This window comes from Gadus chalcogrammus, chromosome 15, assembly GCF_026213295.1.
Source record: "Gadus chalcogrammus isolate NIFS_2021 chromosome 15, NIFS_Gcha_1.0, whole genome shotgun sequence".
In the NCBI taxonomy this organism is placed as follows: Eukaryota; Metazoa; Chordata; class Actinopteri; order Gadiformes; family Gadidae; genus Gadus; species Gadus chalcogrammus.
Window position 1 is genome coordinate 17,398,958 of NC_079426.1, and position 18,398 is coordinate 17,417,355.

At 41.7% G+C, this 18,398-nt stretch overlaps 3 protein-coding genes across 4 annotated transcripts in view; 1 reads left to right on the top strand and 2 right to left on the bottom strand.

Annotated features, from left to right (window-relative positions):
* The window catches only part of LOC130404138 (protein bicaudal C homolog 1-B-like), a 55,406-nt gene extending 48,975 nt beyond the window's left edge, over positions 1-6,431 (bottom strand). Inside the window, exon 1 of the mRNA XM_056608758.1 lies at positions 4,987-6,431. Within this exon, the coding sequence (XP_056464733.1) occupies positions 4,987-5,188 (202 nt within the window). The 5' untranslated portion in view covers positions 5,189-6,431. The remainder of the gene's footprint in view (positions 1-4,986) is intronic.
* Positions 6,432-6,536: 105 nt separating this feature from the next.
* Positions 6,537-9,520, bottom strand: LOC130404140 (ubiquitin-conjugating enzyme E2 D4-like). 2 transcript variants are annotated; one of them, XM_056608761.1, is made up of 7 exons: positions 9,281-9,520; positions 8,702-8,765; positions 8,464-8,495; positions 8,138-8,215; positions 7,931-8,036; positions 7,574-7,667; positions 6,537-7,302 (listed from the first exon to the last, which is right to left on the bottom strand). In XM_056608761.1, the coding sequence occupies exons 1-7, from the start codon at positions 9,302-9,304 to the stop codon at positions 7,257-7,259; spliced, it is 444 nt and encodes a 147-aa protein (XP_056464736.1). In that variant the 5' UTR covers positions 9,305-9,520; the 3' UTR covers positions 6,537-7,256. The 2 variants fall into 2 exon arrangements, with proteins under 2 accessions (XP_056464736.1, XP_056464735.1); XM_056608760.1 differs by having other exon boundaries at positions 8,702-8,775; positions 9,279-9,481.
* A 1,960-nt stretch (positions 9,521-11,480) lies between these two features.
* Positions 11,481-18,398, top strand: part of rgs7a (regulator of G protein signaling 7a) — a 51,275-nt gene continuing 44,357 nt past the window's right edge. The window contains exons 1-2 of the mRNA XM_056608759.1: positions 11,481-11,655; positions 12,549-12,671. Coding sequence (XP_056464734.1) covers positions 12,594-12,671 — 78 coding nt within the window. The 5' untranslated portion in view covers positions 11,481-11,655; positions 12,549-12,593. The remainder of the gene's footprint in view (positions 11,656-12,548; positions 12,672-18,398) is intronic.

Sequence of the window (18,398 nt, forward strand, 5' to 3'; positions counted from 1 at the left end):
GTGTTTTGTTAAGCGCAACAGGCCCTGGAACAGAGATGTGCGTGTATGTATGAACATTCAAGTATGAACATTCAAAATCGGGGAAAGAAAACTGCCATGTGCCATGAGGGGCTCTGCTGGAAGCTGGAACAACAGCACAGTGTTTAACTGCAGGAGAAGGAGGGGAAAAAAGAGGGGAGAACCAGAAAGAGGGTGAGGGCCTGCAGCACATTCCCCACACGACATTCACTTCCTGTCTAAAGGCCCGACTCAGCACCGGGGAGGAAGAGGAGGCACGGCAGCACATGTGGCCCATTTCAACTGGGGAACGGGGGAATTTCTTCTTTTATACATATTTTTGTATCTACTTTGCATCTATTTTAACCTAGGTATTGCCTTCTGTGGGCCACTATTCAATTATTCTTTATCAATTAGAGTACCATTTCATTGTATTTGAATTATTAATTTGTGAAGAAGAAGCAAAAAAATAGAGCTTTTCTGACTCATGACAACATAACACATTAAGAAGTTATTAATAGCTCACAAAAGATTTGGTTTGGTACAGAGTAGTACCTAAAATTAAATAATACCCAATACATGTCACGTTCACGTTACATGCATGACGTGTATTAGGCACCAGCATTACCGCATGTCGTTTTTAAAGAAGTTAACATTTTTAGTTTAGCAAATGTTGCTTTCCATTGTGTAAAGCTTGAGTTTGAATGGTCTTGCTCCTCAGCCTCTCTGTAAATACATCAAGAGACTACAGAGCTGCAGCAGACCCACCAGAGCAGCCTCCAGTGGCCACTGTGAAGTTTAATACTGCAAAACATCCACTATTCAGACTGCTTTTTCTGTGACAGGAGCAAAGTCAAGGAACTTGCCACTTGATAATTCAAAACTTTGCTGCAGCCTTCACCTTCACTTTTAAAAGACTTACCAAACCCTGGTTAATTCAGCAACACACTTTTTCTCAACTCGAGCTTTTTGTAACTGGGGTGCTCCTAATGTGTTTTATTGTGACATGTACTCAGTTTTACCTTTGTTTCACCTTCTGCTTTATTCTACCTTTCTGTACTCAGTAGCCTCTGTGTACCTCTCTGTAATAGTCTGTTATATCACAAAAGCTGTTCTAGGGACGGGTGTTGCAAAGTAGCATAGGCTATAACACTATATACTTGCGTCGGACAGCTGTTCTCAGTTTGTCTATGTACACTGTATCTGTCCCTATCAAATAAACCTAACATAATAATTATCGGTCAGACGCATACAATCTTCGTATCCAGCCTGAACAATATTGAATTCTGAACGTAATGTAATATATTACCTCTGTGTTTTTGTCTGTTTCTGGTCCCGAACTAACCAGTAATAGAGTGTGGTTCGGTAGAGCAGGAAAATCAATCAAATCAATTCGGTAGTTAGCCTTGTTTTAACCATTTGCAGACGTGTTGTGAGAACACACACACACACACACACACACACACACACACACACACACACACACACACACACACACACACACACACACACACACACACACACACACACACACACACACACACACACACACACACTTTAAACATCTCAACTCACTCTCAACAGACAGGGTACATGCATCGATGCACAACGCAAGCAATTGGGACAATAGGTGAAATGTTAATGTTTTCCCACCCTGGCCTGGTTCTTTCACTGGCCTCTGCTCCCATTAGACATCTTCCCCAAGCGCTCGCTCCCTGCCAAGGTCTCCAGGCGGTAGAATTAAAGAATTCCACACACACACACACACACACACACACACACACACACACACACACACACACACACACACACACACACACACACACACACACACACACACACACACACACACACACACACACACACACACACACACACACACACACACACACACAATTTTCCCGCTCTATTCCACCCAAGCAAGCCCTCCAAGAACAATGGGAAAATCAAAACAAAAGCTAGTGTCAGACTGTCAGTGGTAGTGTCAGGCCTTAAGAGAAGTTAATCACGACATCATTGACCAGCTAAATGTCTTCATGTTCGTGGTTATACATTGACTTGTCATTTGTGCTGCTACAGAAAGCTTCATTTGTCAGGCATTTTTTGTGGATAATATCCAAAATGTTGTGTATTTATATCTGGATAATATGATATCACATTTTTGCATAACATAAAATATAAGGCCCATCTTGATTTGGATGTTTTTGTGGCCACGGAAACCACCCATGTATCTTTGCTGAACCCTTTTACAGAAAACTTGCAGAGGAAGCTAATGCAGAGATAATCTCATAGACACAACACAACGTTCAACCAAAAACAACACTTCCCGTAAACCAATTTCCTCAATGTTTTTACTGGGTGAACTTTTCGGTTTAAAGATGAATTTCTTTCAAAGTTAGACAATCAAAAAAAAAAAGAATCAGATTGTTAAGGGAAAAACTTGATGTCAAATAGTTGTCTAATCGAATCAAAACATATCCTGTGTGGAGGACACCATGTAAATGTACCTACTACGCAGAGTTCAGATAGGGAACATAAAAACAGGCTTGTTAAGTGAGTACACGGTAGAACACCAAAGCGAGGTACATGTAGACAACACATAGCTGTAATTGTGAGGTGAGTCGTCCTAAACTCCCCTAGACATCAGGTCTGCATTGAGAAAGCTTATAAGAACCACAGAGATTCCAAACAAACACATCCTGAGAGATACCACAAAGGGCATAGATCAAAAGTGAAATCTGGTTCACATTTCGGATTTTTCGATCTCTTGGCCAAAATGTATAGTACTAACAAGACAGGCTGTACACTAAATGGCTTCAACTGCCGTTCCACCGCAGCACTGCATGGACACGTCAAAAGATGAATCTAACTCCCTAACCCTAAGCAAGATGTTGATTCTGTCAAGCTGATAAATATGTCAAATAGAAAAACTTGTTTAGCCAAAAGAAATCGGTCTCACACACACACACACACACACACACACACACACACACACACACACACACACACACACACACACACACACACACACACACACACACACACACACACACACACACACACACACACACACACACACACACACGTCCAGGAGTTGGGTTTAGGGACGGCCTTTGGTTAACTTGTTTTCCTGGAAGAGGCAACGATGACATGGAGCATTGAGGAATGCAGTGAGGAGAAGCAGCAGTGGGCCACCAACCAGTATATACAGTCATAGGACTGCCGGGATAGAAGCGGAGGAAGGCTACTATGTCAAAAAGATGTAAAAAGTAGGGACGGGATTCTGCAGGGATCTCACAATATAATTGAACAATGACTTTTGAGTGCCGATATATGCAATTCGGATTCTTTGAATATCGTCACCCTATAAATATTTTCATGAGCAATATTTTTCTGTGCAATTTGATCTCTTATGTGGTTAAGGAATTGGTTTGAAGTTGGAGTTTTGGACAAATTCCTCTTTAGTAGGCCTACCCTCTGTAAGACGGTACCGTTCATTTACATAACACTAAAATAGCAGTAAGGATTCTGCATTAATCTTTACATTACATGCAAGAAGAACCGCGATGCTAGCTTTAATGTTTCTTTCCTCCATTCCTAATAAAAGTAAGGAAAGCTTCTACCTTGGAAACTATGTTCTAAATGCACCCATAGCAAATGTAACAAGAGACTCTACATCGCTAATGTCTTCCACAACCGTACCCTGGGCTAAGGAGGATGACTACTAAAAGGGATGTTTGATGTTTATAGAGCAAACAACACACAAAAAATGTTTGTGCGCATTACATTTCTTTAAAACCTTGAGTGGAAAACACTGGTCACTAAAGATAGCTTAATGGACTTGTAAAAATCAACTGGACATATTTTCCCTTATTTCATTAAATAATTGCGTCAAAATGTACTATCCAGGCCATGTTTATTGGGAAGATCCGAGATTTGATATCTTTGTTTATGTTATTACAACATCATCATCATCATCATCATCATCATCATCATCATCATCATCATCATCATCATCATCATCATCATCATGTTCCACTCCAGCACCCCCCCCCCCCCCCCACCCCGCCCACAGCTGATTATGATGTAGCGTCTTCTGTTAATAAGTTAATAAAGTATCCTAGCGTCCACTTACACAACACAAGAATCTCAAGCTTGTGTTTTGTTGAAAACAACCACAAAGTTTTTAACTTTTTAAAAGGCATCTCTCACTGGAGACACATGGCCAGTCTAACTAAATGCTTTCACTGTGTTTAAGAGAGCAAATGTTGAGATGCTGATATGGTTTCCTTTGCTACCTGTAGGAAACCATATGACAGCCTTTGGTGGAGCAGGTCAAGGCATACAGTACAATGGCTGGGGTTAATGAAGCTAGTAGATCAATGACAACATTTAATTTAGTGAGTGAAAAGTATAGGTCCTTTAGGCCTATAACTTCATTTTCCACACTTCATCATTTTCATGAAACATTCATCCCAAGATTGTTGTCTATAACGAGGACATATACGGATAGTTCTACAATTGCAAGCCTCAACTGTTGCTTTGACGTGATCTTTTCACCATTTTGTCTCTGATTAAACGGCAGTTAACAAATAAAGACATTATTTTTTTTTGTTCATCAGTGAAGGAAGGAACGCAGCTGCCTGTATTGATGTTAGCGACTTCTTTTGTTCGAATGGCGTTACTACCGCTATGAGCAGAACAGTACAGTGCACACAGGAGGACACTCACTCACTACATGCACTTAAGTGATTTTGTCACTTAAGACAAAATCACATACACTTGGACACTACATTGCAGAGACTGACTAACCACAGCAACGTCTTGGTAATGGTTAAACAACTGCAAGTTATTATATAAGGGCCAATATATTGGCACTTAAGAAATATATTAATCCTTTAATTAAAAAATAATCAATAATTTAGGTTATGTGTTTTTTTTCCAATAATCTCGAAGAAGTAGTAGTTTGGCGGTTTATATATATTTTACCTAACAACATGATCTCCAGTTTCTTGCGGTCCACTCTGAAGCGCTCTTCAGTCCACTCGGGGTCCGGCGGTGGGTGCGGGGCGTGCAGGTCGTCCTCGGACCCCGGCGGGGGCGAGTCTGTGCTGCGCTCGCTGTTGGAGCCCTGGTCCGACTGCTGCTGCTGCTGCAAGTATCCGCTTAGAGTGTCGCACTGGGCAGCCATGGCGCTGCACAGCAACGTTTCCAGTGGCCACTGCGTTTTAAATCTCGGTTGAGCAAAGAACGAAGGTAAAATGTGTTTCTGCGTTGTGGATTTTTTGATTAACGCCGTTACTTCGACGTGTTGCTCATCGCAGCGGATCGAGAGCTTTCCTAAGACGAGACTGGTTTACTTCAGAAAGTCCGTATGTTCAGTCTCCAGAAGGATCACTTCAGACGGGTCCACTATACTGAGGTTGTGAGCTTGGAGCTTCAGAGCGAGTCTACCAACCAACTTCTCCAGAAAGTTTCACGTGTCGTCTTGGGGGGAAAAATGACGGCTCCTCCCAAAAATAAGCTTTTCTGGGTATGCCTCCCCCTTTTGTCTCAGACTAAATTGTGTCCTGTGAAAAGTTTGTTCAATGAAGTTAGATTACATTTCTAGTGAGGTATAGTTGCCTGCTTCGGCCTCAAGGTATAGACGGCTTCACCCTATCGCTTCACCGAGGACAACATTGATTGTAGAAGGGGAGAAATATGGGACACACTAGGGAAATTATACAAAAAAATAAAATCGAAAGTGATCGGTCTGTTATCGTCACATCCAAGCCCAAGTTGAGGATGAGGATGAACTGCTTGCCCATTAAATCTGGCAGGACCTTTCATTGGATGACTGAGGGTAATTGCCAATTAGTAGATGCAGATTCGTGTTGGTTTATTTAAATGTGTATTGGCTGGAGGCCATACAGCCTGAAAATAATCACAGCTTTTATGCAGACTGCTTTCAAATATTTGAGCGAAAGCCATATCCCTATATAGCTTTTCCCTCAAGATATTCAAAGAACAGGGAGCCAAATGGTATTGATTGGTTTGCTATGAGTGAAATGAGATGCAGTATTATAGTCTATTTTAATCTAGGGACCAGTTCGGAAAATTACTGTGCTGAATACCTGCAAACACCATTTATTAAACGTCCTGTAAGTATATTGGAATACTTTTTCACTGCAAGAAACGATCAAAGAAAATACTTTAACTATAACCCAATGCCGTGAACATCACATTCTATGTGTCCAGAACCCACTAATCTATTGTTTAATGCAGGAACCTATTCTTGTTTTAGGTCTAGGCCGACAAGCAGAAAGGAAGAATGTGTATCAGGCTGATCTAAATTGTTTATAAATAAAATATTGTATATATTCGCCCTTAAGGATAGTAGATGTGCTGCATAAAATTGTGCAACATTATTCAATTTTACATATCAATCAAATACGTTGCTATCCGTTGTACAACTACAGGGACAATACACTACCCAGCTTACACATACTATTCCCACAGCTAAAAGGTAATGGATCCTCCATTGGCAGATAAACCTCAGTCATTCTAAAATAAAAGGTTATAAACACGACATAACAAAACTTCTAACTTGTGTCTAAATAGATATAGAATATTGAATTGGTTTGGTAATATTTTGTAAATGGTATACACTACCATCTAGTGGTCACTTGAACATGCTACAAGTAAGACTATCCAAGACTATTAATTGTACGTAGGTCCAAGGCACTATTATGAAACAGAGAAATAGACAATGGTCTGCAAAATAAACAGTGGTGAGGCATTTTTGTTGATAGTAATGTACTTTCCCATATTTCAATCATAGTTTATAGAAATAAAAACATGTACAGTGTGTGAAAAGCAAATACACTTAATTTGAATAACAGCATTTCACTTAATTTAACCCTAGCACAAGAAAATAGAAATCAAGTAATGCACATTGGGCTTTAATTTTTAATGCAAAATAATAAAAATAGATTTGTATAGTTTGACACCATACATTATAACTCTCTGAAAATAAAAACAATATTTTTTGCAGTTTCATCAATAATAAGTATTATTATCATAATAATCATAATAGCAAACAAAGAAAATAATAAAATTCAAGAATAAAACCAGTTATTTCCAGAAAGAGAAAGTGCTTCTAATGAAAACCCCCTTTTTTTACAACCAGTGTGGATATTTTGGACATCCATTTTGGAATTTGTCCAGCAAGAAGTGTGTCATAATTCTTTCCATTGGTGCTAAGACTTCACAGTAGTTTACACTGCATACTTTTGAGTCCATTCTCTTGCTAATTTGTTGTACCTGGGGAGGAAAATAATAATAATAATAATCAAACCTGGTGATCAGCTTACTATTCAAATATACAACCTCTCTGGTACATCACATAAGCTTTAAACCATACATAAATGATACTATGAAAAAAGCATGCTATGAAATGGTATTATTTAACTGAACATTTCTCATTTTATCCTTAGTTTTTCTGGATCTACAGTTGAAGACACAGATGCATGACCTGGAAGAAATAATACCATAGAAATGACTAGATTTCAAAACCATATATGTTCTTACTCACCTAGGTTTGTCTGATTTGTAGATGTGTGCGATGTCTGGGACCAGAGGGTCATCCGGATTGGGGTCGCAGAGCAAAGAGCATATGGACAACAAAACTGTAGGGGGGGAAATAGACAAAAATAACACAATAAGGAACATGTTGGAGTCGTTTTCACTGGATGACACGCCACTGTTTTGGAGTTAATTATTTACACATAACCAATTGACAAATATAGTTATTGGTGATATATCTTGATATTAGGGAAAAGAGATGACTTGGTCTTTTGTTGACCAAGTGAGTTGATCTTGGTACCAAAACATCAAAATATATATATAATTTCAAATGGATCCCTAATAAATACAAAACAAAAACCATTACCCTTTGATACGGTTAGTGCAGGTGACCACTGAGACCTTAAAATGTCCAGACATATGCTACCGTTGCTGTTGATGTTCGGGTGGTAGATCTTTGTTGTGAAGGCAATCTGAGGAGAGAATGACATACCAAGGACACCATGATAGGAGATTAGGTTTGCCATCGTCTACAGCTTGCAAAACAGATCTGTTTGATTGAGACCAATCTCACCTTTGGTGGTTTAAAGGGATAGTCCGTTGGGAAGTGGATAGTCAGGAAGAACACACCTCCTTGATACGGACTGTCCGACTGAAAGATAAAAGGGCAAAGTTTAACCATCCACGCAGGTCGCCCAACTGAGATTTAAAAATAGGATTAGTCTTTCACAAAACAATGCAGAGACAAACAGAATGAATCTCAATAACATAAGAAAAAGGGCACTGGAAATCCTTGAGTATGAAAGTGTGTGGAAAGACTCCTCCCCTGCCTATACAGGATGGGGGCTTTGGGTTGACATACAAAACTATTGTCTAAATGCTCTAGAAGCATAGCCTCACCGGTCCCATGATTGTGGCTTGCCAATGAAACACTGCAAAGAGAAAGCACAAGAAGCAGCGATTATATTTTACTTTCTAGATTACAAATGGCACCCTACATGATCATTGACGTGTCCCTCATCTGACAGAGGACAAGGCTGTAATATATATGCAACAAAAACCCAATGAGTTGGTTACCCTTTGTGTCAACGGAAGTTTGTTTAAATTAGTGCTAAATTCACAGTGACCAGTAACTTACAGTCCTCTCCTACTGGTCCTGCAGAGCACTGTGCGGGGGGATCCCTCTGCAGATCTTTTAGCTCCTGGTATAAAACCAACACACACAAACACATTTGACAGTCATTGGGTTATTAACCATGTATGTTAGCTTAACGTTACCCAGGATGCTACCGCTACCGCCACCGCCAAACAGAGAAAATGCCCTTCGTTGAACATCCCATCAACAATTCATGAACCGTACATCATTGAGAGCTATCCTTGTGATATTAAATACCAAAATGACAAAGGATCGACCAAAATAAGTCAACACAAGTAAAATGTTGGCTGTGTAGTTTGTTAGCGAGTGCTAACTTAAGTTAACAGATTGAAATTAGACTGAAATGAGACTACCCCGGGAAACAATATATGGGAAATACATGTAAATGGAAGGATGCATAAATAGGAAACTATAAAGCAGAATACAAAGTGCGTGGTTGTGTGCCGTGTCTTGGTTGAGACCGGTTTCATCATCAAACCAAGCTAAAGAAGCCGGCTAACAATGTTGCGCTTTAGTCTTCTGCCGTTCCGGGCTAGCTTCATAAATACGAGAAGTACTCACCTTCTGTATTCTTTTCAAAGCCATTTCGGATCCCTCAAAGCTGTGGTGTTGAATGTTGAAGCTGTCAGTCAGCTGCTGGCCGACTTGGAGGTGGTGTTGAGTGGAGTTTATAGTATTTGTTTGAGAAATAGATGTCTTTTGTTTCCACTTTTGTTCTGCGCTGAAGCATCGCCTAATGCATTCTGGGAACTGGTGTTTTATTTTGGAGGCTCAGCGTTTAAAGGGCTACAGGAAAGAACACACTACAGGCAGTACAGTCCACTAGATGGCTCTATAGTTCTTGACCGGTTAATATTAGTTTTAAAGGTTTGAAGGAGTTTGTACCGTCATGTCAAGTCCAAACTTGGTGACTCCTCCAGGCTGTTAAAAAACCCAACCCTCCTAACCGCAATATAACCACCTCTCTATTTGATCATATGCGTTATTACCTAGGCTACATCTAATATGGGGCGCATTTGTTATGGAATTTTTTGTTTCAGTTTCCATTGTTCAAGGGAAAATAAAAAACACAGGCATTTCAAATTTTCAATAGGCCTAGGTTTGCCTTGTTTTATTGTTTTATCAACCCTTATCTTTTAATGTTTGTTGTATTAACTGGGCTCTATTAATCTTTTATTGAATGCATCTACAGACGCTTAAATTCAAAACAAAATATTTATTGCAGACAATAATAGGCCTGCATTCCGAAACCTGTTAAACTGTTTTGCTTCATAGGCATAGGCCTACAACCAATATATAGTCTGTTATGGCACCCACTGCAATCATTACCATCCCTGGAAGGTGGGAGCTCCTTCTCCGTTCCTTCTCCAGGTTTATTCCTTCATTATTAGGGAGTTTTTTTCCTGCCCTTTAGGGGGACGGGGGGTCATTTAATGTGGCCTGTGAAGCCCTTTGAGACTGTAAGTGTGATTAAATCGACTTGACTAATTAGTACCTGATCAGATCCAATTTAAGCCTATAAAATGTCAGAAATGATTTTGCTTTGTCTGAGGAATGGCCAAAAAATAACGTTTTGTTACCTTGATATAACAGAGAAATCCAAATAAATATTTAACTATTTACAAGGGGAAAAAAGATAATAAAGGAAAATATTCTAATCAATGGATTTTCAGTTTCTTGAATCATGGACCAATCCTCTGGAAATGAACAGCCGATTGTTGTTTCAGGAACACAATGGTTGTGTATTTGGAAATGCTGTTAAGGCAAATTACTTCAGTGCCCTAACAGATACTTCCATGGTTGAACATGACAGGCTCTGACTGACGTATCTGCCTTTAGGAAATGCAAAAACGAAGGGCCTCCTAATGCATTTGCATCATAATCTTCAGGATTGAATGAAGGTACATATGTGGTGTGTATACCACCCCCCCCCCCCCCCCATATTAACACTTAGTTATGGATGATGGATGGAAGCCTCAGTAGCCTTAATGTGAGGATAGTATTACAGTATGCTGTACGTCACGCAATGTAGATATTATGTCATTGTGCTTTGTGCTAGATCATGCCTATAGGAGTTTCACTTGATTATGGTACAGCTATTATAAGCATAGGCCTATAAAAACCAACAGTAACCCTCTTGTCTTCTCCTCATGAGCTGTTGTCGACCAAATGGAAGCCTATGCCATTTGTTAAAAAGTGTTTAATATTTCCAATAAGGTATAGCATATTTTTGGGGAGAGTGAGTACATATGCCTGATTTGAATTGCCTCTTGGAAGAGGCCACACTTATGTTTGTTATAATAACACACCTGGGCTTATCATGGTTAAAAAGGTATCTTCTGATCTTGGAAATCACATGCTAACACACCAAAGAAAACCCATCGCCCATCCGAAGCAGCTACTCCGATATCAGAAGTAGGCCTACATAAGTCACCTATAAGCGAATCTGTGGGGATCGGTTGCACTGAGCCGTTACTGATGTTGTGCATTTGAGTTTTCCAATTTTAATAAGACACGATGGCGTACGATCAAGTCTCCCTGGATTCTTGATCGTCCCGGTGGGACACGACAATGTAAGGCTGCCTGTCACAGTATGCACACGAGACGAGAACCAAACGACCGTGGTGTATTTTCGTCGCGTCGTCGACGTCTCAGAATTGGTTGTAGCTCCTTTACACGCGATTGGCTGCCGATCGATGCTCGTTCCCGCCGTAGGTTCCCGCGCCCGTGCTGCCTGTTCGCATCATTTGGAGAGGGAGGAAAAAAGCATCGCCAACCTTAGGTCTACATCGAATGCCTGCTGCCACATCCCCGTGCCAATGAATTATCATTGCATTCCTATGTCTGCTAGTGGACACACTGAACGAAAGCCATAGGCTACCGGTTCTGAAAGCGACCAGGAGTCCTTCCACGGGGCTGCACGTTTTTTTTTCCAGGTAAACCATCTATTTGCGATGCTTCGCTATTGTCTATCTGCATGCAATTCGTAGGTTCTGAAAAAACGCAGCGGGACTAACAACAAGTGCGGTCGTTTTGCTGGGACGTGCACACTGTCGTGGAAATTACAGCACCGATTGTGAACGGAATCTTATGTTTAGAAAAGATAGGTGAGATGACTTGGCTGTCTGCAGGGGGCGAGCTATGTAGTATGATAGATGTATCATTGGAAAAAATGAACGTGGATGTGGGAAGGTGAATGCAGAATGATAGACCTCCAACGTACGCTAAATATGCGTGGCATTTCCACCACCTCGCACATTATAAAATGCATGTTAACAGAATGGTTGTTTAAAGCTGTTTTCTTTAGCCCTACCGTCTCTCTTTTACAGAGAACGATTGTTAATGTATTGCAATTTTCAGTGGACCCTCACCATACCCAGGCCAGTTGTACTGTATGTTCATAATTACAACCGTTTGATGAAACCAGTGTTCGATGTCCCATATTGACATCAAGATTGCTGCAGATAGTTCTATGTCAACAAATAGTTACGACTATATAATTAATGATAATTTATTACTCAACGAACCCTTCACTGCAGTTTGTGCAGTCAAAGATAAAATGTAAATCCTATTGTTATGAATGACATTTGGCATAGTGCTCGAACTTATCCAATGTAGCCAATTTTCCAATCCCAAAACGTGTCCTTGTCAAGACCTTGTCAAAATGCCCCGATCAGACTACCATACGGGTCGTTTTGGTGCAAATTGCATACGACCCATTGTATGGCCTTATAAGACAAAGGGCACGTTTCCAGTCAGCCAGGGAAGAGAGGTCACGGTGCGCTGTGATAGTTTGGCTGCTCCCTAACGTCTGTTCTGTCTATAACAGGAGCACCAACCTGACATTTACTGTGGCGATTTAGCCCCCTGGATCATGGCACAAACTAACAGCGTCGGGCAGGGGACCAATGGGGTAGCAGATGAGTCGCCCAACATGATTGTGTACAGAAAGGTAAGGACATTAAGTATGCAGTGGGCTGTGTGCAGGCTTGTATTTGTGTGCGTCTGTGTGTGAGTGAGAGGGAGAGATCAGGTGAGTCTATGTAAAGATCATCAGACCTGCTATCTCTGGGCGGACAGATGTGAATGTATGTATGTATCTGCACACATATCAAACAACGATGTTGTGGCTTGACCACGACTTTGATTGATGTTCTACATGTGCAAGACTGTGCTCTGATGTTGACCTGGTTGGTGGAGAAATCAAGTGAATTCCACCATTTTAATGACAATCCACAGCAATTGTAATGTAGCTACAGTAAAGGCATACACATGGTACAACCACAATTATCCAGGAACACACATACACCAACACAGACATGCACACGCACACACAAACACACACACACACACCCACACACACACACACACACACACACACACACACACACACACACACACACACACACACACACACACACAACACACACACACACACACACACACACACACACGCGCAAACACACACACACACACACGCACACGCACACACACGCAAACACACACACACACACACGCACACGCACACACACACGCACACACACACACACACACACACACACACACACACACACACACACACACACACACACACACACAAGCACACAAATGCCTCAAACCCCATTTGACGGTCTAACAATTGCAGGCATATTTCCTGGTTTACGTCACAAGGTTGTTCCCCCCCGACACATTGGAGTCTAAAGTCTTAACTGGTTGACAATAATGGGAGCAAAGAGGAGCCATGGGCCTTTAAACAATGCTCATTACGGACCCCCAGTGCAGTGCCGTCTTCTACCTTTCATGCCTGTCAGACGGAGACACAGCAACACAGAGAGAGAAAAAAGAACACAGAGAGGCCAATGGGTGTGTATGTGTGGAATATGAATGTGCAAGAAGGGGTTGAATGTCTTTCTCTCACCCCCCCCCCCCCCCCCCCACCCCCCACTGCATCAAACGGTAATGACATAACAGTCAGTGGGGACGCATCCAACACTTGTTTCATTTTTTTTGTTTTATTCTCCCTGTTTTTTTGGGTTTACTGGATGTCCAAATTACATTTGTTGTAATTGTATTTCAAGGCCCCCTGTGGGCGGTCAAACCCAGCCATTTGGGACATGTGCGCTGCTCATTATAATGTGCCTTGCGTCTGGTAGTGCGCCTCTCCGCTGTTTTCACAGTGAATCGTAAATATTTCCCCTGGATTACATCAGGTGCCATCCCCAATCCACTGTGACCGATGGCGCCGCTGTGACACATGAGCGAATCGAGCACAAACACAAGGATGTGCCATGCGGATGTCTCTGTGGAAACCAAGTGGTGGGTGTGCTACAAAAAAAATGAACAGTAGTGTTGTGATACTGCATTGTGGGTAACGGTATCCACCCCAAAATCAAAGAAGCATCAACTGCAATGCACCAGAGCAGCGCTGGAGTTGCGTCGCTTTATGGGTGTTAAGGGTTTGTCATGTGGCATCATCCTAACTACCCCCCCTCCCCGTCTCAGACACACCTAGGAAGGGATTATTTTTCTCGTCTTGTTTGGTTGATCTCTCCTGGTGCTTCGTCGACTCCGTCGTTGCCCCCGCGGTTTCTCTTTGTCGTCGTCCGTGAGAGAACTCTTCTGCTCCGTCTGTGCAGCATCTGCACAACGGGAGCGGCGCTCGCCCGGCGTGGGAGTCCTGTCCTTTGGTGGGAACCGTGCAGGTGGTAAACAATAATGCATATCACCGTTTTTTTACAATTTTGAACAACAAAATGGGTGGAAAATTGTTGGTTTATGAATGTGACAATCGGGTTGCTGACGATAGGTGGGTAGGAAGGTTTGCAGAGCAGAACAGATATCAAGAACATAACGGTGGGTGGGTTCAGCTGAGTGAGTGGGTTATTTGAGGTTGGGTTTTAGCCTGGATAGAGGGGAAGCTAGGAGGTCTTTGTGTACCCGAGAGCACTGCTGTGGTCGAGGAGCCTTTGAAGCCATTTGGTAGCCACCCTTTTTTTAAGATCGATTCTATGTCTTGATCGAAATTATCTCTTGCCTTTAATCTTAATCGTCTAAATCTTTGGTAATGATTTGTAAACAAATCAAATTGACAAAAACAAGCAAATTGACAAAAACATGGGAACAGTCTGACCCAGTTTCTCCCCACACTTTGCAGCTTTTACTCTTAGAAGGCCTTTACAGTAAATCCATTAATGATGAAAGGTACAAGTGAAGACGTACACAGTACGGTGACCCAACAGCATTATAAACAAAAACAAAAAGGATTCCAGGTCAATACATTGAGTGGCTAATGGGCAATTGACTTCACAATTTCGGGATTTTTAGCACCTTGATCTCTGCCAACAATCATTTTCAAACTCATTCAGACCCCCCCTTCTTGCATATTGACCACCCAGATGCCCCAGCCGGGCTCCATGGATTGACCCAGATACACTTCAGAAGGAAAGTGCACGGCAGATTTACCGAGAGGGGGAAAAGAGTTTCCCTCAAGTGGCTTTAACCGAAATTGGAAAGCGCTGTGAATCCTGTAGGACCCTGCCAGTGCAGACCGCTGGCCCAGATGCCTTTCAGAGGGAGAGGGCTTGGCCAAGACGCATCCAACTCATAGTTTTATTTGGGACAGCGCACTCAGATGAGACCATGAATTCGGAAGGAAATACAAAGAGTTTATCCCCTCTGAATAAAAGCATGAAGCAAATACATATATTATATGATGCAAGATAAAGTTTGCATTTATTTGATTCGGTATGTGGTACCACTATGAAGGCTTTCATGATATGCTGATAATATAGGCCTAGGCGCTTTCAGCCGGTGGGATATAGTGCATAACAGTTTAATAGTGCCTCCGTAGGGAACATAGACGTGTTCAACTTCACACTTATGATTCCCTCCCCCTTCCCGTTTCTTGGAAGCTGTCATTTGTGTCTAATGAAAACGGAAGGAGGGCCGAGGTGTTGACCTGATTGCTGTGGAGATGCATGGCGAGATGTGTGTTCCCAATTAAAACGAGCACAGTAGCATAACAGCGCGCGCCCGCGAATCAGCGCGCTCACGGGCCTTACAGTGGAAACAATCATTATTTGGGTATGATACATATTGATTTAACGTGCAGAGATGCGTAAACACACACATCAACACGCACACACACCCTTCTTTTAACATCAGATATATGGATGATGTTGATTGTTAAATAATACATAATGCTTTTGTAATCATGCCATAACGTTAACAGATACAAGCTTGCTATAATTGTGTGTTTCAAAACCAGTGAGCTTCTCAATGGTTTTGTATCATAAACTACGACAACCCTGTAGCATCACAACATGCTATATGTGATTGCCCTTTCAATCCTGCTCACGTGTGCAGTGTATTAATAATATTGTAGTATTTGCGTAAATGCCCCCGTTCATGTGTGTGTGTGTGCGTGTGTTTTCAGTTGCACGCACATGTGTATGTAGGGCGACGGTGCAAAGAGAGTATTGAATTTTTCATGCAGTCCAAAAACAGCCCTGGTTAAGCTCATATACTCGGCATGAGCAGAGAACATCTTCCCTTCCCTCTAGCCAGTGTGGACCAGTAATCCAGCACCAGTGTGTGTGTGTGTGTGTGTGTGTGTGTGTGTGTGTGTGCGTGTGTTTCTTTTGTGTGGTGTGTGTGTGTGTGTGTGTGTGTGTGTGTGTGTGTGTGTGTGTGTGTGTGTGTGTGTTTTTTTTTGTGTGAGAGAGAGATAGAGTGAGGGAGAGAAAGGATATGAGAGAGTGAGTGATAACCAGAATGAGAGACAGAAACAGAGCTTGTGTTCATATGTGTGTGTTTCACTAAAGAATTCAATTTTGGGTAGTAAAACTGAAAAGCAAGTGACCCAGACCCCAAAGTGTAGTAAATTGGCAGCCACACGACACACAACTTGTCACTCTGCTCTTACATTTATGACACCATTTGCACACCTGCCTTCTGTTTACTCAGATTGCTTTCGAATTGCTCTCACCAGGCAACATTTCACACCTAATTTGAAACCAGCATAAAAAAAATCGAGACTAAAAGAAAACAGGAATGCCAATCAAAGCAATTGACTTTCAGCCTGGCATATTTCAAATCCTGATCTGCAACACCTTAGAACACCTTGGATATTTATCACATATGAATACCATTTTTTATGGCATTGTTGGTATTATTGTCATTTCTTTCGCTGCAATATACTATCTGGCAATTTGTAAACTAGCTTCATCTTATTAAGCAACAGGCCCCCAGCTACCTTTGTTATGAGATATTTTTGTGATAAACTGTTTGTGGTAGATTTAGCACGGCTGCAGGATACTTTCCATCTTGCAATTGGGAAACCAGCTCAGTCTCCTAATATGTGTGTTTTTTTCCCTGTGTCTTTCCCCAACTGTTGTCCACGGATGAGCACGGGCCAAATTTGTAATGCTATTGCCATTTTTTTCCATCAATGATGGAAAAGCGGTTCTGCATTCAGTCCTGCACACGGATGTCAATACAGAGCGCTTCTATGGTAATTGGAGCCTGATGGAAAGTAGTGAGACGACTATGCTGGTGACACCCGAGGGTGGGGGGTCATTACTCCGTTCGGCCTTGTGGAAAGTCAGCACCTTGTGCCTACACTCTAATATTTTTCGGTAATAGGGCCTACGTCATATATTAGCCATGCAAGAATCCAAAAACGATATCCTGTATTCTACATAAAAAAGAACAAAGGCAACTTCAGTGCCCACACAAGTGGAAAATTGCCCTTTTCTCAGCTTGGCATATGCATAAACACATTACATAAAAGAGACATTAAGGAAATGGCAAAAAATAAAAGATATAGACATTAAACAGCATTTATACAAAAATATATACATGTTATAATGTATGCTATTCATAATATTCTAATGAATAGTTGAAGGTATGTTTGTTTGTAACATATGTGTCTGTTTACTCTGGGATGGTGGTCAACTACCTCTTGTCACCTGAGATGTAGGGATACTGCTCTGCATACATGACATCATTCTCCATTTACAAATGACTCACTAATGAAAACACAGAGAAGGGTGAACCTGTTATGGCGCAAGCTATTGATCTCCTGATTGATTAAGTGCTTGTGTGAAAGGCTGTCATTTTCCAGGCGGACGCATTATACTTTCCGCTCGGCTCATGCAGATACGTGCAATTACACCGCACTCGATTTTTGAATACACCGCCAAGCTAATGTTTTAGTTTTATCACTGTGTGGTTTTGAATCCCCTGTGAACAGAGTCCTGGGGATTTTACTGGGCTGCCTGGGCTGGCTCTCTCCAGAGCCTCCTTTGCGCAGGGCTTTGTTGCGCATCTAAAATGTACGCCGCTATCCTCCAGCTAGCAATGCATTTACAGTCTGTTTTTGTTACTCCATGGATGTCTGTGTGCGTGTGTGGGCTTGTATGTATGTGTGTGTGTGTGTGTCTGCGTGGTTGTGTGGGTGTCTGTGTTCACGTGCGTTTATGTGTGTGTGTGTGTGTGTGTGTGTGTGTTTGCATGTGTGTGTTTGTATGTGGAATGTACCCATGAATACATTTTCTCGGTGACGAGCCAATAATTCAAGGGTTCTTGGTAGTGCTTGTCATCCTGAATGTGCTATCTGCAATCAAGATATCAGAGAGAGCGAGAGGGAGCATAAGAAGTGGAAAAAGAGATGGATAGA